Consider the following 24,289-nt stretch of genomic DNA (forward strand, 5'->3'; position numbering starts at 1 on the left):
TCTTGAGAGATTGTCACCATGTAAGTGAACAGCTTTGTGTGTGGGAGATTCTTTCTTTATAAATGTTGACCCCATTCACAGGGGGGGCCCTCAGCTCAAACTCGCCAAGAGATGAGCATCAATAACCTGAAGGACAGCAGGTGGTGTGCATCTCGGGAGTGCAGGACAGCAGTAATTATGTGTATTAATTAAAGAAACATCATGAACTGAAATGCGCTGCCTGAAAAGATGACAGAAGAAAATTCAACAGTGACTTTGAAGAAAAACTTTGCCTAACTATGGAGAAAGAGCAGGGGAGTGAGACCAAAGGGATAGGAATGTGAAAGAGTTAGTGAAAGCCTAATAGTCTGAATATCATCTTCTATACTGCAAGATCCTATGACAGGACTACAGAAATCTGCTGACCAACGTGGAGATGTTCCTCCTACCTACCCAGACCATTCTGAGACAATCCTGGTCAGAAACTAATCTGAAGATACAGCAGGTAATAAAGAAGGCAAATAGAATTTGGGCATTTTTAACTGAAGGAATAAAAATAGGGAAGTGTTACTGCAACTGTATAAGACATCAGTGAGATTGTACCTGGAGCACTACACTTTTGGTCCCCCTACTTGAGGGAGGATATATTTGATTTGGAAGTTCAGAAGAGATTCACTAAGTTGATTTCAGAGATGAGGGGTTTACCTTATGAACATAGATTTCGCAGTTTAAGTCTATATTTGCTGAAGTTTAGCAGAATGAGGGGAGATCTAATGAGGTATGGAAAATGCTAATGGGGATTGACAGAGTGGAAGGATTTTTCCTCGCATTGGGGAACCTAGACTGGGATGTCACAGTTTTAAACGAAGGGGTGGCTGATTTAAAACAGTGGAGGAATTACTTCAAAGGGTCATGAATATGTGGAATTTACCACCCAAGAGTATGGACACTGAGTCAATTTAAGGAGGAGACAGACAGATTTTTAATTGTTGAAGGGTTATGGAGAGCAGAAAGGAAAGTGGAGTTGAGATTAAGAGGAGATCAAATCAAAGAGGAGATCCTATCAAATGGGGGAGGCAGGGTTGAGGGGTTGAACTGCCTGCTCTTATGTTCTCATGATAAAATATTTTGTCATCTTGCACAGAACAGAGACACTGGATATGTTTGATCAGTCATCTCCTCAATATGTTTTAATGGCCTAAAAGTGAGGAATGTTCCATTGTTGTTTCTCCTAAAATTGGCCTGAGAGTTTTATCCCTCTCAGGATTTTGGATGCCCTGTTCACTGGGCAATGTCATGATCAGACACTAATTAACTAGAAGCCATTTCCAGGTCTCTCTTCACTCAGGGGCTCACTTTAACAGTCACATAATTACCTCTCTGCTGTGTTGATCTTCTCGAGTAGCGTCTGCTGGGCCGCCGCTCGAAGGACACTTGCCGTCGTGGTTTACTGACTTTGGTGGTCTGGTATTCCGTTCTGCCACTGGAAATCAATCACTTCAGAAATTAATTCCTGAAATTGCCAGAGTGGGGTAGAAGTACAAAAATGTCTGGTTGCTTCTGATAACTGGAGTCATTCCGCTTTAATCACATTGGTCCCTCCAGCTATCAGCAGAAGCATCCAAGCAGAAAAAGCCCATTTTGTTTTTATTTTGTCAAAAGACATGTTAACCATGAAGATATCTTAGAAATTCACTAGTATTGCCAAGCTATAAATGTGTGGCTGGCACAACCAAACATTCTGGGTCATAAAGCCTTATGAATGAGGTTTCAAGTAAATGAAAGATCCATAAAGATCTCTTAGCTCTTCAGGTCAATGCATTTTCAATCTCTGATCTGTGCTGTCAGTTAGACAATGCCCAACTCAAGCTTAGAGAGAAAACACTCAGACAAAATGCATTTGGATATGAGAGTGGGACCTGTATTAAGGTCAGTTTTATCTCTTATCTTTTCAGTCCATGAATGTACAACCCAGTCATGTATCCATAGAACCGACACTTGGGGGTAAGAGTGCCCACAGAACTGAACTCCAATAGGAGTCAAAACCGTTAAAGAAAATGGAAGGAAAGAGAATGTGAGGGAATAAAACTTACAAAAGACAGTCAAGGAAAAGATGGGCTGTTTGATAAGAAAAGTTAAAGGATGTCATTAAAATGTTTATAAAGGGGTCGTGTCACTGCAGATTGAACATTATTACATTTCACCGCTTTTCTTCAAGAGATTTGCTTCCTTAGACAAGGAAACATTTAACTCAAGTCAATTTTAGAAGTAACACAATCCAAATAATTAGTGCTATATAACACAAGACAACTCCAGAACAAAGTGGATCAAACTCTAATGCAGCTACCCTATGGTTATGTGAAGAGACAGTAGTGGGATAAATTTTCTATCTGCACTGATACACAGATTACCCAATTGTATACAGTTTGATACACTCACTCAAACCCCCTATTATATTGCACTATAGACCACTTAATCTGTATTAGTTTTTACGTTCCACAAGTCTCTTTAAAACCCTTTTCCTCTAATTACATCAGCCCACTCTTTCTGTTCCTTTCTCGCTCTCAGTCTTTTATCTAACTTCCCTGTAAATGCAGCCACACTATTCATTTTAACTATTCCTTCTGGTAGTAAGCTCCTCAATTTAACCAAAACTTTGGGGAATGAAAATTCTTTCAATTCCACCCTGAATTTGTTATTAACTATTTTATATTCTGATTTTGGTCATCCATACATTTTATCCATCTGTATCATAGAATCCCTACAGTGTGGAAACAGGCCCTTTGGCCCAACAAGTACACGCCAGCCCTCTAAGCAGTTACCCACCCAGACCCATTCTCCTACCCTATTATCCTATATTTACCCCTGACTAATGCACCTCACCTACACATCGCTGAACACTATGGGCAATTTAGCACGGCCAATTCATTTAACCTACACATCTCTGAATTGTGGGAGGAAACCGGAACATCCGGAGGAAATCCACGCAGACACGGGGGGGGGGGGGGGGGGGGGGGACGCGCAAACTCCACACAGACAGCCGCCAGAGGCTGGAATCGAACCTGGGCCCCTGGCGCTGTGAGGCAACAGTGCTAACTGCTGGGCCACTGTGCCACCCCTAATCTACTTTTATCAAACATTGCTTTCTTTAAGACCTTTATTAAGACATGACACAAATTAACTCTTTTCCAAATGATAAAACCCAGCTTGTTCAATCCTTCCTGAAAATCATCACCCTAATATTGATGTTTATGGTCTCATTAGAGAATTCAGAAAATAAAAAGCTTCCACCTTCTCCGCCCTATACAACCCCATTTAGATTCTTGTTCCACATGTGACTTACTAACATGCCAGGCGAATGAAGGGGACACAATACAAAATGGCGAAGAAGTGGGAATACAACAGGATTGCCTCACACATCAATAATATGAAAAAAATGCTTCATCCAGACACAATAGTCACAGTCTAAACCATACCTACAGATGCTCAACCAAAACTTCTACATTTAGGTTCAACCTACTCAAAAAGAAGGTTCTAAATATTCTAATCAGCAATGTTTGGGGATTGCAGTATTAATAAAGGCAATCAAGCAGAACTTGCTCATTTATTGCTCTCAGAATGAACAACTGCTCATCATGGATAGCATAATTAACAGCTTCCATAAAAGGCCCTCCCACTAACTGAGAGGGTGTAACAGTGACTGAGGAAGGATTTACACAGAGTCAACATGGATAGACAGTACAAAGTTCAACAATCAGGACTAAAACAGGCCCTCATATGAGCTGTCCATTATCTCGCTAGTGCCATAAACTTCCAAAGACAAATATGGGGAGGGTCAGCCACTTAAGGCTTGAAGTCCAGTCTGTGCAAAACCTAATCCCACATTCACCAGGAATCCCAACTTGTGTAGTCATTCACTGTAACACAGAGAATGAACCTGTACCTACTAACCAGGTATATTTGTTGGTGACATCTAGCAATTAACATATTATCTTCAATTTGCAAAGTAGACTCACAACGGGGATACCAGAAGTGTGAAATTATAACCAGTGCTAAAGACTGAAGAGGTCCAATCAAGACTCAGTGATCTGAAAGGGAGTATTGAGGAGTCTGGACATATCTGATAGGGAAAGAAAAACTCTCCCTGCTCTTCTAAGGATTAATACTGAGAGGGGCACAGATTTAAAGATTGATATATGAAACAAAAGCAATATAAGAAAGCACCTTTTCGACAGAGCCAGTGATTAAGGTCTGGAATGCACTGTTTGAGACAGTGTGATTCAAATGAAACTTTCAAAAGAAGATGAGACTGTTACTTGAAAAGGAACAATGTGCAGGGTATGCAGATATGTCAGGGGAATGGGAATAAGTCAAATACATATGCAGAGAAGAGGTACAGATAAGATGGACTGAATAGCCTCCCACTGCACTGTAACAATTCTGTGAAATCTTCAAAATCACGACGGGGTATAATAGATTGGATGCAGAGAAGCTGTTTTCACTTGTGGGAGAGTCTGAAGCAGGGGGTCACAAACAAATTTATTTTGTCAACTGAACAAATTTTTTTTTTACCTGGACAGTTGAACTTGCCATCGAGTGGCTCAGGTTAACAGCACGGTTGCATTTAAGGGGAAGCTAAATAAGTACCTGAGGAAGACAGGAAGGACAAGTTCTATTTACAGGGCAAGCTAAGGGAAGTTGTGAAGAGATTTATGTAAACTGTAAACAGGCACAGACCAGAAGGTCTTTGTGTTGTAAATGTATATAATACCCACAACGTGAGCTGAATTTGTATTATCCTTCTGAAAATCCCAATTGATAACATGGATTTAAAGGTATAGAGGAGAAAGTGAGGACTACAGATACTGGAGAGCCAGAGTCGAAAAATGTGATGTTGGAAAAGCACAGCAGGTCAGGCAGCATCCGAGCAGCAGCAGAGTCAATGTTTCGGGCATAAACTCTTTATCAGGAATGTGTGTGTGTGTATGTATACACACGTGTGCTTGTGAGTGTGTGGGGGGTGGGGGGATGGTTGAGAGATAAATGGGGGTGGGGCTTGGGGGCAGGGAATGTGGCATGATGATAGGTGGAGGCGGGGGAGTGTGGTAACTGTGATAGGTTGGTGGGGAGGGTGGAGGGGATAAGTGGGAAGGAAGATGTGCCCTCCATCCCCCACCTCCAACTCTCCCATTTGACAACACCTCTTGAGCTGTTCCATCTGTCCATCTTCCTTCCCACCTATCTGCTCCACCCTCCGCTCTGACTTAACAGGCTCACACTCCACCTGCATCCACCTAACACTCTCCCACCTACCTGTCCCCCGGCCTCACCCCACCCTCCCTTTTTATTTCTAAGCCCCCTTCCCCAATCTCTACATTCCTGATGAAGGGTTTATGCCCAAAACATCGACTCTCTTTCTCCTCAGATGGTGCAAGACCTGCTGCGCTATTTCCGACACCACACTTTTCAAATTTAAAGGTATACACTCTGTTAAACTAACAGTCACATCCTTTTATTATTCGAAGATCAGGCCCCTATCTACAACTACTTTCTCGACAGTAACACGTTTTCAATGAGTTTCCATTTTCACTCCATCTGCCAATCACCTTCATAGACTCTTCCACCCTCTTGCAAACATGCTGTCGGGTAATTTATCAGATCCCTTGGTCTGACCACCTTACCTGTATCTGAACCTGGAGCCCATCCGCACAAAGGCTATCTGGTTCGACTTCTTCTGGACAGGTCCCCGCAGTCGGAAAAACGCATGGTGTTCCACTGCACATTTCCAGAGGTGTTTACAAGCCTTTGGGTGATCCAGTCGGAATACAAAGGTGTGTTCTTGTTCTTTCCCCTGGTGGGGGGGAAAATAATCATGTTCAAGTCATTCATTTGCTAGTCTCACTGTTTTTTGTGCTGTTCCTTATCGTAATGGATGCCACATGCGACTTCTTAGCACACAAGGCAGCACAGCATTCCGAAATGGTTTTTTTTTTGTTTTACCATGGTTACCATTCCCTCACTGTCCCAATGGAAAATAAAAATGCATTGCTCTGCGCAATGCAGTTCCAGGAAGTCCCAGGTTTTCCTCCCACCCAATCGCGACTTTTACTGAATTTAAATTCCACCATCTGCCATGGCAGGATTCAAACTCAGACTCCTCAGGCCATTATCTGGGTCTCTGGATTAACAATCTAACAACAATGCCACTCAACCATTGCCTCCCTATTCTAGACCTTCCCATGAAGGATGATAATTTGCAGCAGATCATGCCAAGTGACCAGAGACTACAGGGTGGATTTTATGCTCACCTGACCATAAGGTAAAGTGAGGGTTCATATCCTGTGACCTGCCCACTGCTTACCCTGATCTGGGAGCTACTGGATGAGTAGGTCGCCCACTCGCCCTTAGGTTATCTGAGGCCCTAGAGTTGCTAATTAATGGCCTCACCCCAGCCCGGCCAGTGGCCACTATTTTGCCTGTGGGTGGAGACAGGATGTTGTAGGAGAAGTCCATACTACTTGGAGAATGACTGGTGTAATGGTGGCTCAAAGTGTCATCTACAACCTCCTGTGTCGATCAGAGAACACCCTACACCACCCCCTCACAAACATCTTTAGCATTATCAAATCTTCTAGCATCTTTGCCCCCTATTCTCCCCACCTCTTCTGATCCCTACCCACAAACCTTCCAAATCCAGTCTTCGCCATTTCTCCCACTCCACTGACCATGGCTCCACCTCTCCAACACACTGGGCTTGGCCCCAGAAATACCCTGCATTTCCCCAGGTCCAGGTGCCCTCTTTGTTAAGACTGCATGCATTACCAGCTATGGACCCTATTCTAGCCTGCTGCTGATGCCATGAATACAGATGATTGGCCAATAGTTCTTAAAGGGAAGACAACTCACTCTAAAGCAGTGGTGAAATATTGTAAGGGGATGTCATCACAATGGTGGGTGGGCTTGTCACCAATGTTTCTGCCAAGAGATGGAGACCCCCAAAAAATCCGGGTCTTAGAGAATCTACCAATAGGTCAATTTCACAGACAGATTACAAACCTGGCCTCATGAGATTTAAAAGCATCTGATAGCAATTTAAATTAATATCCTGGAAAAAGCAACGTTAGGAAGAGAATAGAATTTTTTTGTTAAACAGAGAATATTACCACCCAAGAAATAGTAAATTCCAGTTTTAAAAAATATTCCCTTTAATATCTCCCTTCAATAGTGTCTTTTATCTGTCAGAAATTATTTTGGCCACTGCAAATTAAAGAGAATTCCCACAAAGGCAAAAACTGCTGCCTCAAGAACAAGGCAATTGGAATTTAGAGCAAGGCTCCAGACTTTGTGCAGTTGAAGGGAAAATGTTGAGAAGGAGAGTTAAAACCAGAGATGAAGTGTAAAGAAAGGAAAAGTTGGCATTTATAGAACCTCATTTCACTATCTCAGGGCAAGCCAACATGCGTTAAAGCCAATTTAAAACAAAGCAACAAGGGAAGCAAAAACTGTCAATTTACACACAGCAAGCTTCCACAGGCAGCAATGAGGTAAACAAATTGATAAGGTAAAGACAATGACTGCAGATGCTGGAAACCAGATCCTAGATTAGTGGTGCTGGAAGAGCACAGCAGTTCAGGCAGCATCCAAGTAGCTTCGAAATCGACGTTTCGGGCAAAAGCTCTTCATCAGGAATAAAGGCAGTGAGCCTGAAGCGTGGACAGATAAGCTAGAGGAGGGTGGGGGTGGGGAGAAAGTAGCATAGAGTACAATGGGTGAGTGGGGGAGGGGATGAAGGTGATAGGTCAAGGAGGAGAGGGTGGAGTGGATAGGTGGAAAAGGAGATAGGCAGGTAGGACAAGTCCGGACAAGTCATGGGGACAGTTACTGAGCTGGAAGTTTAGAACTAGGGTGAGGTGGGGAAATGAGGAAGCTGTTGAAGTCCACATTGATGCCCTGGGGTTGAAGTGTTCCTAGGCGGAAGATGAGGCGTTCTTCCTCCAGATGTCTGATGGTGAGGGAGCGGCGGTAAAGGAGGCCCAGGACCTCCATGTCCTCGGCAGAGTGGGAGGGGGAGTTGAAATGTTGGGCCACGGGGCGGTGTGATTGATTGGTGCGGGTGTCCTGGATATGTTCCCCTTCCTGGACCTCTTCATCTCCATTAATGACAACCGACTTAACACTGACATTTTTTACAAACCCACGGACTCCCACAGCTACCTGGATTACACCTCTTCCCACCCTATCTCTTGCAAAAATGCCATCCCGTATTCCCAATTCCTCCACCGGATCTGCTCCCAGGAGGACCAGTTCCACCACAGAGCACACCAGATGGCCTCCTTCTTTAGAGACCACAATTTCCCTTCCCACGTGGTTAAAGATGCCCTCCAACGCATCTCGTCTACATCCCGCACCTCCGCCCTCAGACCCCACCCCTCCAACCATAACAAGGACAGAACGCCCCTGGTGCTCACCCTCCACCCTACCAACCTTTGCATAAACCAAATCATCCACCGACATTTTCGCCACCTCCAAACAGACCCCACTACCAGGGATATATTTCCCTCCCCACCCCTTTCCGCTTCCACAAAGACCGTTCCCTCCGCGACTACCTGGTCAGGTCCACGCCCCAAACAACCCACCCTCCAATCCTGGCACTTTCCCCTGCCACCGCAGGAACTGTAAAACCTGCGCCCACACCTCCTCCCTCACCTCTATCCAAGACCCTAAAGGAGCCTTCCACATACATCAAAGTTTTACTTGCACCTCCACTAATATCATTTATTGTATCTGTTGCTCCCGATGCGGCCTCCTCTACATTGGGGAGACTGGGCGCCTCCTAGCAGAGCGCTTTAGGGAACATCTCCGGGACACCCGCACCAATCAATCACACCGCCCCGTGGCCCAACATTTCAACTCCCCCTCCCACTCTGCCGAGGACATGGAGGTCCTGGGCCTCCTTCACCGCCGCTCCCTCACCACCAGACGCCTGGAGGAAGAACGCCTCATCTTCCGCCTCGGAACACTTCAACCCCAGGGCATCAATATGGACTTCAACAGTTTCCTCATTTCCCCTTCCCCCACCTCACCCTAGTTCTAAACTTCCAGCTCAGTAACTGTCCCCTTGACTTGTCCGGACTTGTCCGACCTGCCTATCTTCTTTTCCACCTATCCACTCCACCCTCTCCTCCTTGACCTATCACCTTCATCCCCTCCCCCACTCACCCATTGTACTCTGTGCTACTTTCTCCCCACCCCCACCCTCCTCTAGCTTATCTGTCCACGCTTCAGGCTCACTGCCTTTATTCCTGATGAAGGGGTTTTGCCCGAAACATCGATTTCGAAGCTACTTGGATGCTGCCTGAACTGCTGTGCTCTTCCAGCACCACTAATCCTGAATAAACAAATAGATAATCTACTTTAATTGCAATGGTTAGGAATAACATTCACCAAAACTCTTGACAATCTCTCCACTTATGTTTTGAAAAATGTTGTGGTATCTTTCACAGGATCTGGATTTAAAGTGTAATTTGAAAAGGAGGCATCTCTGACAGTGCAGCACTTCCTTAGCATTTCATTAAACTGACAACCTAACTTGCATGTTCAACTCTCTGGAGTTGGACTTGGGATCCAAAACCACTGAACGTGGAAAACAGTGATGAGCCAAGACTGTCACAATTAAATATGGGGCAGGAGGAAGAGAAGAATAAACACAAGGAAGCTGGATCCTAACAAAACCTACACACCAAAATGTCAGTCTCTCCCCTAATTTGAAATCGATTTACAAAATTATGAAAGCTTCTGTTTGGAAAATAAGTAAAAGGGTTGGGAGATGGACAGGTAGTTATCGGCCAGTTAGCTGAATATCTGCTATCACAACAAGTTTAAAGAGTTTATAAACATTTTAAGAGTAAAGCATTTAGAAACATAATATAATCAGAGTGCATTTGGCTTCATAAAGGAGAGCTCAGGCATGAGGAATGTATTATGATTCATTGAAAACACAACAAGCAATATATAGAAAAGGGGAACCAGCAGTTCTACTATATTTGTAATTACAAAAGTTGCTTGTTAATGTTCTGCTCACAAGGCAATTTGGTGAGCCCATGGTGTTGAGGTCAGTATGAGCATCAATAGAGGACTGGCTAATTAATAGAAGATTGAGTTAGGATAAAGGGGCATTTTCAGGAATTGCAGCCTGTAACTGGTGAAATGTCAGAGGGATCAGTGCTGGGACCACAATTATTTACAATATATATTAATGATTTGGATGAGGGAAGGAAATGTAATGTCGCCAAGCGTTGGCAATGACACGAAAATAAGTAGGGGGGAATGTGATAGAGTCTATAGAGGGATATAGACAGTTAAGGTAATTGACCAAAACCTGAAATATTATGCAGGAAAATATGAAATTGTGTAATGAAGCAGCAAAGTTTACAGCTGTAAATAATGTAAATGGGGGAAGTCAGCAGAAGGCTGCAGCATAAAGGGATTGGGTATTCTCATGCTTGAATCATAAAAAAAACTAGCCTTCAAGTTCAGCAGGTAATGGGGAAAGTAAAATGACTGTAGGGAGTAAAGTAAAACTAGGGAGGTCCTGTTAAAAATAAACAAGGCAATACTTAAATCGCACCTGGAATACTGTGAACAGTTTTGATCTCATTATCTAAGATATTAGTTGCAGTCCAGAAGTGGCTCATTAGCTGGAAGACATGGAGGAAATGTTCTTATGAGAAGATGATGTGGAGGTGCAGGTGTTGGACTGGGGCAGACAAAGTTAAAAATCACACAAGACCAGGTTATTTGGAAGCATTAGCTTTCTGAGCACTGCTCCTTCATCAGGTAACTGTGGAGCAGCATTATAAGACACAGAATTTATAGCAAAAGATTACAATGTCATGCAGCTGAAATGATATATTTAACGAACCTAGATTGCTGTTAAGTCTTCCATCTTTTAGAATGGCTTGCAGGTTTTGGTTCATTAATATGTAAATCCCAGAGCTTCTTTTAAGTCACATTCTCGAGATAACTTAAGGTTTTATGAAAAAAGGTGACATCTCAGCTCAGACAATGCATTAAAAGTGTGAGGTTAGAATCTATCTGTATCCCAATCTTGAGCCAGATTTGAGCCACAGTTGAATGGGGTGAAGGTGGAGTGCTCCGAAAGCTAGTGCTTCCAAATAAACCTGTTGGACTATAACTTGGTGTTGTGTGGTTTTTAACTTTATGAGGAGAGGTTGTGCAGGTTCAGCTTGTATTCTTTGGAGTTTAGAAGAATAAATGCAAAGAGACATCATTGAAATTCTTCGGGTCTTGACAAGATGGATGAGGACTGATTGCTCACCTGTGAGAGAATCAAGGACCAGATGGTAGAATCTCAGACTAAAGGGACACTCATTTAAGACACAGATGAAGAGGAATTTCTTCTCTTCCAGGATAGTCAAATCTGTGGAATCCTTTACAGTAGAGCATTATTGAGGTTATGCCGTTACGTATATTCAAAGCTGGGATATAGACTTGAAGTCAATAAGAGAATCAAGGTTTATCGGGAAAAGGCAGGAAAAGTCCAGTTGAGGATTATCAGATCAGCCATGATCTCACTGAATGGCAGAATAGACTTGAAGAGCCAAATGACCTATTTCTGCCTTGATGTTTTATTAGTCATTCCAGTTTAAGGCAATATTTAACTCAATTATCAATGTTATGGGTCATTCACTATCCTCAGCCCCTTCAGCCATCAGTCCTATGAAAAGCCTCATGTAATTTATCTTTCATAATTTATAGAAAGATATAACCTGGCTTTTCCCCTTCACTGTATAGTTCCATAATTTTCAGCTTCTCTTTCTGACTTCCAGCATTTACAGTATTTATTTTCCTTAGGGGTTTGAAATATTTGGGCACTGGCATATTCAAATCTGTAGTGGTATTGTGATGATGTTGCCCCTTTAACAAGGTTATGATGTCCTTGGTTTTTTTTTCCCAAGAGGGGTTGTAAAGTCAGTGGTGCCAAAATGGCTAACTGACACTGCTTAAGTCAACAATCAGAGGAGACTTTTAGGTTTTTTAAAAACAGTTGTACAGTGAAAGGGGAGCGGCCAGTTCTCCCAGTTCAGGTTTCTTCTAGTTTGGTTTAGTTTTAGCAAACAGGCAAAAACTGCTGGGAAGCTTGAGAAGCAGCTACAGTGAAAAGAGGTTCCATGCTTCGACAGAAGTCTTGCCTGCCTGTAAGAAGCTGTGTATGAATTTACTTTTTGCCAAAGACCATGTTGATAGGATGTTGCTGGAATTGGAACAGCATCATTACGCTGCAATTGAGTCGGCTGGGTTTCAAATAAGTAAAGTTATTCTAAATTCTGTTTTCTTTGTTTCTGTTTCATCTGTAGCGTGTAAATACATTTTGTTTTGTTTAAAGCCAAGTGGTTTGACCAGCTGCATCACTTCTGAAATATCTATCTCACATCTGACTAAAAACAATAAAATGTGAGAGTCTGGGCTACCTTCTTAAAACATTTTGAGGGGGTCTGACCCGGTCCATAACAGTGTCAATTCAGTGGTGAAAGGTAATCACTGACCAATTGAACTCTACAACATCTGTAACTTGGGAAGATGAGGTTTCAATAGGAAGTGCTTAATAACCTCAGCGTTCCATAGCTCATGGCATAACAGGGCCATTTGGAGTCATACAGATAAAGGAAGTTTCAGATCAAGCATTTAGTGTGTGCTTGTGCATGTGTGTGTGCTGCAATTAATCTCAGATTTTTTTTGTGCCATGAAGAGGAGAAGGAGAAGGAGAAACACTTATGACTGTTGTTAGGGCGTCCCGACACTTATTGATCAAGGAAAAACTCAGCAATTCCTTGTGATGAAATTTCCTGCTAACTTACACTGCAGGCTTGATTAGTCTCAAGAGTGAGGCATTGGAATAATGGCAGCAACTGTTGAGCTAAAACTCCAGTGCAAGCCCTGACCTTTAGGAATGGAGGAGGATATAAAAGTAACGGTGTCATCATAACTTTGGCCCCAAACCCAAAAATACACCTGATACACTGAGAAACACAATATTGTTCCTCTCTTTATTTGTAAAAAGAAACTGTCTCGCATAAAACTCCTCCAATCTTGTTCAGCACTGCTACCTTATCCTCTTCTGGCAATGCAATGGAAAGTCACCACAACATTGCTTTCGGTAGCTTTTAAGAACTCCATAAGCAAATGCCCAACCTCAAACCCTTATGGAATCTTTCCAATCCAGCTTGTGTAGCTGCCCAGATAGAAAGACAGCCCACCATCTGGATACAAGGCTGCAATAAACTATATCAGTGGAATTGGGCTCTCTGACAACACTGGATGAAAATATACTTAATCAATCACACAAACCTTCATATTTCAGCAGGTTTTGAATATTGTGGTATAAGTTACTTCAGACGTGACCTTCAGGAGAAGGTACAATTTGCTTATGTCACAGAGAATTACCTGCACGTCAAAAAATAAATTTGCAGCGTCTTTTGGAAAAAAACCCAGCTAATTCGGTCAACCGACCGGTTGATCTTCCCTAATTTTCAGATGCTGCTCACATACAGCATATCAATCATATTCAACCAGCTTAGTTACTTTTTGGTCTACCACATCCTTGGGACAGAAGCCTCATCGAGCAACAAGCCTGCGAGTTGCAACTTCTGCAGGTCTCTCTCATGTGGGTTGGAAAAAAAAAAGGTCCTCCTCACAATTAAAAAAAGGATTCTCCATACCTTAACTTAGATAGGGGTTTACCTCAAACAACCAGTTTTAGTTGTTGTGGTTCTGTTCGCCGAGCTGGGAATTTGTATTGCAGACATTTCGTCCCCTGTCCAGTTTTAGTTTTAGTTGTGTAGTTCGTGTTGCGGGGTAAAATATCCTAAGGCCAACCATGGACGTGTAATCAAACAAGTCACTCACACCTAGTCTTCTAAGGATATATCAAAACAGCTCAACAAACTATTTGGTTTTAAGGACTGCCTTAAGAGAGAAATATACAGATGTGTAAGTTTTAGGGAAGGAATTACAGAATTTAAGGCCTGGACAGCTGAAGGCATGATCAACAGTAGCACTGCAATATTTAAACTGGGTATGGAGAATTGCTGAGATCTAGAGAATGTTGCAGGTGGCTCTAGAGATAGGCAGGAATGATGCCGGGGGCAATTGTAAAACAAATGGTAAGAATTTAATACAAAAATGTAATTGATGAAGGTGAACCTAACTTGATGCGAAGAATGGCAAAGGGAGCAGAGACTTGGATGAGATCAAAGCCAAAAGCCACAGTTGGAATTGCTGAGGCTCGAGGCGACAAAGGAGCAAAGATGTTCGAAACATATGCTTGTTTTTTCTATCAATTTACTTTTCTTTCTTGGCAGATTTTCTGCCCTTCTCTCAGAGTCTGTAGTTGGGCTGCAATTACGTGTGTTAATGCTGCAAGTGCTTAATGACTGTTAAGATGGAAGCCTCCCTTAGTTGCCTAATTACAGTAATCAGATTCTAAATGATCACACATTTCATGTTCATGTCTTCACCTGAAGGCACCAGTCTGGGCAATTGCTACCTTGCAATAGCTCACCCAAGTGGCCACCTTTCTTGTATGAATCGAGGAAATGAATATTCACCAGTAAGTCAGCCACAGGCAAGCACCACCTAGCCAATACTGAGATGCCAAGTCATGTACTCACTTGGAATAATTCCACATGTTCATTTAAAGCAGACAACACAACATTTCATTAAAATCTGGAGCACACATAATTTTACTACTTGGAGCCTTGGAGTAGTAACCGGATGGAGTGCCCGTCAGAGTTTGCGAGCAAGAGCAAGGGAGTGAGCTCGGGAAAGAGAGAGCGCGAGCAAGAGTGAGGAGGGCGAGAGCGAGGAGGGCGAGAGCACGAGCGTGAAAGAAAGAACGAACAGAAGGAATCGAAGAGGAGAGAAAGAAAGAAAGAAAGAGAGAGAACTAAACTATTCTGTCAAAGGATGCAAAAGAATGTAGATTTTCCATGATGGCACAGTTTAGACACACATTATGCCTCACAAATTTAGAGATTCAAATGCAAGTGAGTTGACTGCATTCAGGTGTACAATGGTATGGACTTGAGGCACAGCAACAATGAGAATGCAAGTGAAAGTTGAAGGAGCAAAAACAATGAAAGGACTGCATTAGAATATAGTAGTCATGATTTGGAGTTGGACTGGGGTGTACAAAATTAAAAATCACACAACTCCAGGTTATAATCCAACAGGTTTAATTGGAAGCACTAGCTTTTGGAGCGCCACTCCTTCAACACACAACCACCTGATGAAGGAGCGGCACTCTGAAAGCTCATGCTTCCAATTAAACCTGTTGGATTATAACCTGGAGTTGTGTGATTTTTTTTAACTTTGCATTAGAATAGAGGAACAAAAATACTTCAGGCTTTGGTAGAGCTTAAAAATGTTTCCGAGCCCAGCAGCAGCCTTTGCCATAGCTGAAGAATCAAGCTGTTGTGGATATTCCCAAACAATCTGTTATTCTGTTGCAGCACAGTAGCAATGTCCCTGCCTCTGAACCTCAAGATCTGGGTTCAAGGCCCACTTGTTCAGGTGTGAGCCACAGTTACAATAATCTTGGTATTGCTTATTCAACACGACTCTTTAACTTAGATTGGAGAAGGTGGATATCCCAATTCATACTAAAACACTTCAGGTTTAAAGGAAACCCAACACACAACCCAGGGCGGCACGGTGGCACAGTGGTTAGCACTGCTGCCTCACAGCGCCAGAGACCCGGGTTCAATTCTCGCCTCAGGAGTGTGGAGTTTGCACATTCTCCCTGTGTCTGCGTGGGTTTCCTCCGGGTGCTCCGGTTTCCTCCCACAGTCCAAAGATGTGACCTGGGTCAGGTGAATTGGCCATGCTAAATTGCCCATAGTGTTAGGTAAGGGGTAAATGTAAATGTAGGGGTATGGGTGGGTTGCGCTTCGGCGTGTCGGTGTGGACTTGTTGGGCCGAAGGGCCTGTCTCCGCACTGTAATGTAATCTAATCTAAACAACGGGTGTGTCGCACGGTGGCTCAGTGGTTAGTACTGCTACCTCACAGCACCAGGGATTCGGGTTTGATACCTGCCTCGGGCAACCGTGTGTGTGGAGTTTGCACATTCTGTGTCTGTGTGGGTTTCCTGCAGGTGGTCCGGTTTCCTCCCACTATCCAAAGATGTGCTGGTCAGGTGAATCATGCCAAATTGTCCATAGTGTTAGGTGTACTTGTCAGACGTAAATATAGGATAGGGGAATGGGTCTGGGTGGGTTACTCTTCGGAGGGTTGGTGTGGACTTATTAGGCCGAAGGGCCTGTTTCCATACTGTAGAGAATCTAATCTAATCTAACAACACATGCAAAGTGAAGATAACAATAAGGAACATGTATGAACATGAATAAATAAATCATGATCTGCCACTGTGTGATGGGTCTTGAAAAGATGTTATGGACTCAGGTGTTCAGCAGGAGAGGTGGTTGACAACAGGCTTGTCCTCCAATCCATACCATGACATCCTCCCTGCAGCAGATCAGCTGTAATCTCAATGAAACAGTGGAACAGACTTGATGGACTCGATGTCTCACGGTCTATTGCAATCCCCGAGAACCCATTTGCCATCCTTCATTGGATTGGCCAATTGGGTAAACCAGGGTGGACAATATAAGTCACAGCCAAGTAGCTGTTGTCACAGGTTCTGATCCCATTTGAGTCTGAAATCCTGAATCCTGCAGCAAAATCCTGCCTACACCACAATTCCCAACATCCCAGTGTGATGCAAGCTAGTCCTGACCAGATAGAGACAGTCACTGCTAAAACTCTGCCTTACCTGCTCATCGTCTTCCACTACCACAAGAGTTAGCTTGCTTTTCTTGAATTCTAGTTTGATGATCTTAGGCCTGAAAGTAAGGAGAATGAAACATGAGCCACATACAACACCAAAATAACTGAAGCAACAGGATGTCTCCCTCTCCAGATTGAAGCACAACTTTTCTAACACTTACTTAGAACATAGAAGAATACAGCGCAGTACAGGCCCTTTGGCCCTCGATGTTGCGCCGATCAAAGCCCACCTAACCTACACTAGCCCACTATCCTCCATATGCCTATCCAATGCCCGTTTAAATGCCCATAAAGAGGGAGAGTCCACCACTGCTACTGGCAGGGCATTCCATGAACTCCCGACTCGCTGAGTAAAGAACCTACCCCTAACATCTGTCCTATACCTACCACCCCTTAATTTAAAGCTATGCCCCCTTGTAATAGCTGACTCCATACATGGAAAAAGGTTCTCATGGTCAACCCTATCTAACCCCCTAATCATCTTGTACACCTCTATCAAGTCACCCCTAAACCTTCTTTTCTCCAATGAAAACAATCCCAAGTGCCTCAGCCTTTCCTCATACGATCTTCCTACCATATCAGGCAACATCCTGGTAAACCTCCTCTGCACCCGTTCCAGTGCCTCCACATCCTTCCTATAGTATGGCGACCAAAACTGCACACAATACTCCAGATGTGGCCGCACCAGAATCTTATACAACTGCAACATGACCTCAGGACTCCGGAACTCAATTCCTCTAGCAATAAAAGCCAGTACACCATATGCTTTCTTCACCGCACTATTTACCTGGGTGGCAACTTTCAGAGATCTGTGTACATGGACACCAAGATCCCTCTGCTCATCCACACTACCAAATATCTGACCATTAGCCCAGCACCCCATCTTTTTGTTACTCTTACCAAAGTGAATCACCTCACACTTGGCTACATTGAACTCCATTTGCCACCTTTCTGCCCAGCTCTGCAGCTTATCTATATCCTGCTGTAACCTGCCATATCCTTCCTCACTGTCAACAACTCCTCCGACTTTTGTATCATCCGCAAACTTGCTCACCCAACCTTCTAACCCTTCCTCCAGGTCATTTATAAAAATGACAAACAGCAATGGTCCCAAAACAGATCCTTGCGGAACACCGCTAGTAACTGCACTCCAAGATGAACCTTTACCATCAACTACTACCCTCTGTCTTCTTCCAGCCAGCCAATTCCTAATCCAAACCTCCAACTCACCCTCAATGCCATACCTCCATATTTCTTGCAGTAGCCTACCATGGGGAACCTTATCAAACGCCTTACTGAAATCCATATACACCACAGCTACCGCTTTCCCCTTGTCCACCTCCTTAGTCACCTTCTCAAAGAATTCAATAAGGTTTGTGAGGCACGACCTGCCCTTCACAAAACCATGCTGACTATCCCTGATCACATTATTCCTATCCAGATGTTCATAAATCCTATCCCTTACAATTCTCTCTAAGACTTTGCCCACAACAGAAGTGAGTCTCATTGGCCTATAGTTACTAGGGTTATCCCTACTCCCCTTCTTGAACAAGGGAACCACATTTGCTAGCCTCCAGTCTTCTGGCACTATTCCTGTAGACAATGAGGACATAAAAATCAAGGCCAATGGCTCTGCAATCTCCTCCCTTGCTTCCCAAAGAATCCTAGGATAAATGCCATCAGGCCCAGGGGACTTATCTATTTTCACCCTTGCCAGAATTTCCAACACCTCTTCCCTACATACCTCAAAGCCGTCCATTCTAATTAATTGTGACTCAGTATTCACATCGGCAGTATTCACTTATTGCTACTATAGCAATGGGACAGTGATCATTCTCAAATATAACACAGATGAAGCCACTATACGCCACACACAATTGACATATGCATTTAAAACATCAGCCCAAACATTTCAGCATATGTAACAGAACACCTCAACTGCATTGCAACACTCTAATCAAATAGCTGCTTTATTGGAACATGGTTAGCTCTGATGGTTAGAGCGTGGTGTTAATAATATCAAAGTCATGGGTTCAATCTCAAGCTGCCCAATGTTGCTGGCTTCAACTCCAGAGACTTTATTTCTGGCAATGGCCTACTATTATTATCACGAGACTATTAATCAAAAGACCAGGTAATGATTGGGGGACCTGGGTTTGAATCTTGCCACAGTGGAATTTGAATTCAATAAAAATCTGGAATTAAGAGTCTAATAATGACAATTAAACCATTGTCATTTGCTGAAAAAAAAACCCGTCTAATAACCTTCAGGGAAAGAAATGGCTGCCCTTTATCTGGTCATACAAGTGACTCTATACTCCTAGCAACACGGTTAACCCTTAACACCCCACCCCAACCCACTGAGTAAATAGGGGTGGGTAATAAATGTCCACAAGCTGTGAATACATTTAAACAATTAAATAGTGACAGATAACCCTCAAAGCAATAGTATTCCTTGACCTGCCAAGTGTCTTCTTAAAAAGGTAAGCCCGTATGTTAGAAAACAGGAGCGAGGATAAGCCATAAGGCCCTTTGAGCCTGCTCTACTATATAATATCATCATGACTGATCATCCAACTCTGCACCCTGTTTTCACTTAAGCTCCCTTGATTCCTTTAGTTGTAAGAAACACATATTTCCTCCTTAACGGAAATATACAATATTTTGACATTGACTGCTTTCCAAGACACAGAATTCCACAGGTTCACCACTCTCTGGCTGAAGAAATTTCACCTGATCTCAGTGCTAAATGGCCGAACCCATTTCCTCAACTATATTCCCCAATCCTGGTGAAATCTTTAGCTTAGGCGCATTACAAAAGGAAGACTGAACTCACCAGAAAAAGAGTCCAATCTTTGTTTCACCTTCAAACACCAACACCCCTGTTGGGGTCAGGCCCAGGCTGTACTCATTTTCATCCCTTCCCTAATTATGAAAACAGGATTAAAAATTACAAAGAAGAAAAGGCAAGTCTGTATCTGTGGTGGAAAAGGGTTATCAAAAATGGAAAAACATCCCTGAAAAGGGTTGATAAGAACACATCCTAACTCCACCCAAAATTAAACTCAGCTTAAACTTGAGGAACGTGGAGACTGAATCTTGATCAACAATAAAAGCAGAAAACGCTGGAGAAACGCAGCATCTCTGAAGAGAAACAAAGTAAACACTTCTGAAGAGTCATACTCTCTCCCCACAGGTTGGCCGAACTTCTCCAGCATTTTCAGCTTTTTATTTCACATTTCCCACGTGCGTGGTTTTGTGTGGCCCTTTGTTCGTTCTGCTTGGAATTGCAGCAGGGCGGGGGGACTGGGTCCATTTCCGAACACCATAGTGGGACCCTTGCTGCAAAAGCACACATTTGACAATGAAGGCAGGAACAAGCTCAGCTGCGACATATGCCTGAAAGGTTGCTGAACTGGAAACTTGGGCTGGATTTTCACCTTGAAACCAGGACTTGGTGGGGTCAGGCCTGTTCCCCAATATTATGGCCCTGTCTCCTCCCTTGCAGGGCCTGCCCTCAGGGTTGGCTGGTTAAGGGAGGGGCTGGATTGTGGGCTGTTACTCACAGCAATCCCAAGATGGTAAGGGGGCTGGGGGGCGGCAGCAGACAGAAGCTGAAACAAACAGGTTAAAAGGGCACCCCCATCCCCACCCACTCTGTTCACTGGGACACCCACGCAGTTCTAGAGATGACTTTATTTCTCTCTTCAAAGATGCTGCCTGAACCTTTTGCATATCTCCGGCACTGTTTGGATCTCATTCACATCCAATCTAGTTTAAATTCTGGAAAACAGTGAATACATCCATGACAACAGCATTGTTTATCTTTCCAAATTCACCCACTCCTTATTTTGATCCAACAAAACCAGAGAAAAACTCAGCAGGTCTGGCAGCATGTGTAGAGAGAAAGCAGAGTTAATATATTACATCCAGTGACCCTTTTATTCAGAACTCACTCACTTTGACCTTGTGCATGTCCACTCCGTACATCTCCAGCCATTTAGCTTTATTGAGATAATTTATTTCTGCTTGAGACGGTGACTGACCCCTGCAAAGAGAGAAGATTTCTCGTAAAATTCCCCTGCTCACCACTATAGCAGGGTGGCTTAAAGCATTCTTTACTTAAAGCAAAGCACAGCACAGGTTTGGAGTTACAACAAACCTCTAACGAGAGAGGAGGCCATTGAACCCAAAAGCCCCACACCCCACATCCCCCAGGAAAAGGAGGCAATATCAGACCTGCATTCTTTCCATTTCTCAAAGATGGCAAGCTCCATTTCTTCGGTCTGATTTGGCACAAATCTGAACTCTGATACAAAGTCTGGGCCATGCTCAGAGACATCGCAGTCCCCCACCTCAGCTGTAAGCAAACAAACCAGAGGAAAACAAAAATAGATTCAACTAACAAAATGAAGGTTTTGAACTACAGCATACCCCTACCTCAACTATGTACCCAGTCAATAAGAAGGACATTTGCTATTTGATCTAAGAACTGACAATAGCACTCCAAAGTTAGATTACTGGCAAGAGCAAAGGTAAAAGCCTAATGAACACGAGCGGACACTGGCAACATCATGTCACTAGCTAGTCCAGTTGCCTTCGCAACACCCAAGTGAACTTAAGAAATAGAGGCCTGTTCTTCAAGCTGATTTAAGCTTCATTGTTGGCAGGTCAAATTTCAACAATTCCCTACCTGGCAAAACTGTGAAGCACCTTGACCAGCTGTTCAAGGTAACAATAACTTCCCAAGGACAACTCAGGAGGAACATTAAACATCAGTCTTCAAATAGAAGATTTTTTTAAAAAAATCATTTGTGGGACTTGGGCCTTGCATGCAGGGGCAGCTTTTATTGCCTGTTCCTAGTTGTCGTTGAGAAGGTGAAGGTGAGCTGCCTTCCTGAATCGCTGCAAACCACCTGCTGTGGGTTGACCCACACTGCCATTAGGGAGGGAATTCTCGGATTTTGACCCAACAACAGTGAAGGAATGACGATATCTTTCCAAGTCAGGAAGGCGAATGGCTTGGAGGGGAACTTGCTGGTGTAAGTGTTCTCACTATCTGCTGTGCTTGTCCTTCTAGATGGAAGTGGTCGTGGGTTTGGAAAGTGCTGTCTGAGGATTTTTGGTGACTTTCTACAGGTCTTGACAGTAACATCACAAAATGATTTAGTTTTTTTAAAAAAAAAGTATAATGGGTCAGTCCAATCTTTTTCAACTACATTCACTGTATAGAGAAATTCCAGTCATTTGAAAGTCATCCCAGAATAATATATAACTACATTGTTCACTCCACTAACTCTCAGATCCCCTCACCTTGGTTATAGAGCTTTGGAGGCAAGCCAACACATGATCTGGTTCTGCTCCAAAATGACCCACATCTGGAGCAGATGAGTACGCTTGGAAGGTACTGCAAGAAATCTCTCAATCCAGACAACACTACAAAATTATAACCACCACAAGCTCGAGAACATGATACCAGCTTGTTGATCCATTGGTCATAAGATACCATATTCACCATTTCCTGCTTTTGAAGTGAAAGGCAAAACACTCCAGATGTCATACTCATCAAACATCATCCCCAGAGTCTTTCTGAGGATTATCTTACCATTGGGTAACAGGAGGGCAGAGTCAAAGCAGTAAAATAAGGTTCAACCCAATCTCAGCTTCATTTGAAAAATAAAATACACGTGGCTTTTTAACCTTTATGCAAAAGCAAAATAATCAGAATACCTCACCCTGAATGGCGTAGGCTGACAGCTGGACAGATGTGTCAAAAGGGCATTCTAACCTGGATAATTGAAAAAGAAACATGTTTAGTTTACAATAGTAATTACAAAATTAAGTCCTATTCAAGACACTAAATGGCACAATGCCATAATGTGATGTGATTTGGTTCTGTGCCCACAATTCACCATCCAAATACAATTCCAATCATTGTCTGGTTTCAAGACAGCAAGTGAAAAGTTACCCATTTTCCAACACACAAGGTCAGGTTAACCTGTATAACATACCTTTACTTCTAAGTGAACAGGCTGATGGGATTGACACACAAACATCATAAACTGAAGGTAGTGAATCACATTAGTTCAGGTTTTGAAGTATACATTATTTTGTTTTTGGTAATGTATCATAGTGCCAACCCTCAGCATGAATGTCTTAAATGCTGAACCACTTTTCTTTGAAGTACTTAAGCAGTATTTGTAGGAATGAGTGGTACCTGTCTATTTGTCTTATAACAGTGGAGCTCCTCAAGCCTGCTCCACCATTCAATAGGACCGTGGCTCCACTTTACTGTCTGTTCTCCACAATCCTTAAATCACACCTTTGTCAATCCAATGTATGTCTAACGCAGCCCTGAATATACACATTGATTGATATTCAGTGTTCTCTGTGCAGGCAAATTCCAAAAGCTTACAATATTTGGAGAGAAGAAATTTCTCCTCGCCATCCTAAATTACAATTATTTATTTTTTATATCTGCCCTCTAGCTCATGAAACCCCAATGAAGGGAAGCATCCTCTGAGCATCTACCCTGAAAACTAGCTAAAAGAAAGGTCGATATCCCACATGCCTCCCCATTACTTGCTGCACATACCTACTAAGGTTTTGTGTTTCATGTAACAAGAATATTCATGTTCCATTGTACCACAGCATGCTGCATTCTCTCCCCATGTGAATATATTCCAGTTCTCTATTGTTCCTGGATGAGTCACAGCTTCCAGAAACACTCAGGTGAAAGCAGCAATATCAATACCCTCTCAATTAATACAGCATGGGGTGGCACGGTGGCACAGTGGTTAGCACTGCTGCCTCACAGCGCCAGGGACCCGGTTCAATTCCCACCTCAGGCAACTGTCTGTGTGGAGTTTGCACGTTCTCCCAGTGTCTGTGTGGGTTTCCTCCAGGTGCTCCAGTTTCCTCCCACAGTCACAAAGATGTGCAGGGTAGGTGAATTGGCTGTGCTAAATTTCCTGTAGTGTTAGGTGCATCAGTCAGAGGGGAATGGGTCTGGGTAGGTTGCTCTTCAGGACTTGTTGGGCTGAAGGGCCTGTTTCCACATGGTAGGGAATCTAATCTAATCTAATCGAAGCACCCTGGCTTGGGATAAATCTAATCCTTTCTTCTTTCCTGCACTAAAAAGTCTCCCAAACCACACCTTAAGAAATGCAATAGTGTAATGTGAAATAGGTTGCTTTGGCAGTAAGACTAAAAAAGGAGAATATTACTTAAATGGAGAACAACTGCAGAATTCCAACGTACAGAGGGAGCCAGGTGTTCTTGTGAACAAGCCACAGAAGATTTTTTGCTTCCTGTACTTGCATATTAAGAGGAATCAGGCTGGGCCCACAACTATTTACAATATATAATTAATGACTTGGATGTGGTAAGTGAAGGTACTTTCTCAAAGTTTGTGGATGACACAAAAACAGGTAGGGTTGCAAATAG

General features: G+C 43.2%; 1 protein-coding gene across 5 annotated transcripts in view; it reads right to left on the reverse strand.

Annotated features, from left to right (window-relative positions):
• epb41l5 (erythrocyte membrane protein band 4.1 like 5) overlaps positions 1–24,289 on the reverse strand; it is a 166,571-nt gene that overhangs the window by 62,689 nt on the left and 79,593 nt on the right. For all 5 annotated transcript variants that reach the window (XM_072579887.1, XM_072579886.1, XM_072579884.1 and 2 more), the window contains exons 6-12: positions 22,579–22,631; positions 21,083–21,203; positions 20,804–20,891; positions 19,680–19,768; positions 16,830–16,899; positions 5,661–5,830; positions 1,356–1,462 (exon numbers count right to left, since the gene is read on the reverse strand). In XM_072579887.1, coding sequence (XP_072435988.1) covers positions 1,356–1,462; positions 5,661–5,830; positions 16,830–16,899; positions 19,680–19,768; positions 20,804–20,891; positions 21,083–21,203; positions 22,579–22,631 — 698 coding nt within the window. The remainder of the gene's footprint in view (positions 1–1,355; positions 1,463–5,660; positions 5,831–16,829; positions 16,900–19,679; positions 19,769–20,803; positions 20,892–21,082; positions 21,204–22,578; positions 22,632–24,289) is intronic.

The sequence above is a fragment of the Chiloscyllium punctatum genome, chromosome 10, assembly GCF_047496795.1.
Source record: "Chiloscyllium punctatum isolate Juve2018m chromosome 10, sChiPun1.3, whole genome shotgun sequence".
Lineage (NCBI taxonomy): Eukaryota > Metazoa > Chordata > Chondrichthyes > Orectolobiformes > Hemiscylliidae > Chiloscyllium > Chiloscyllium punctatum.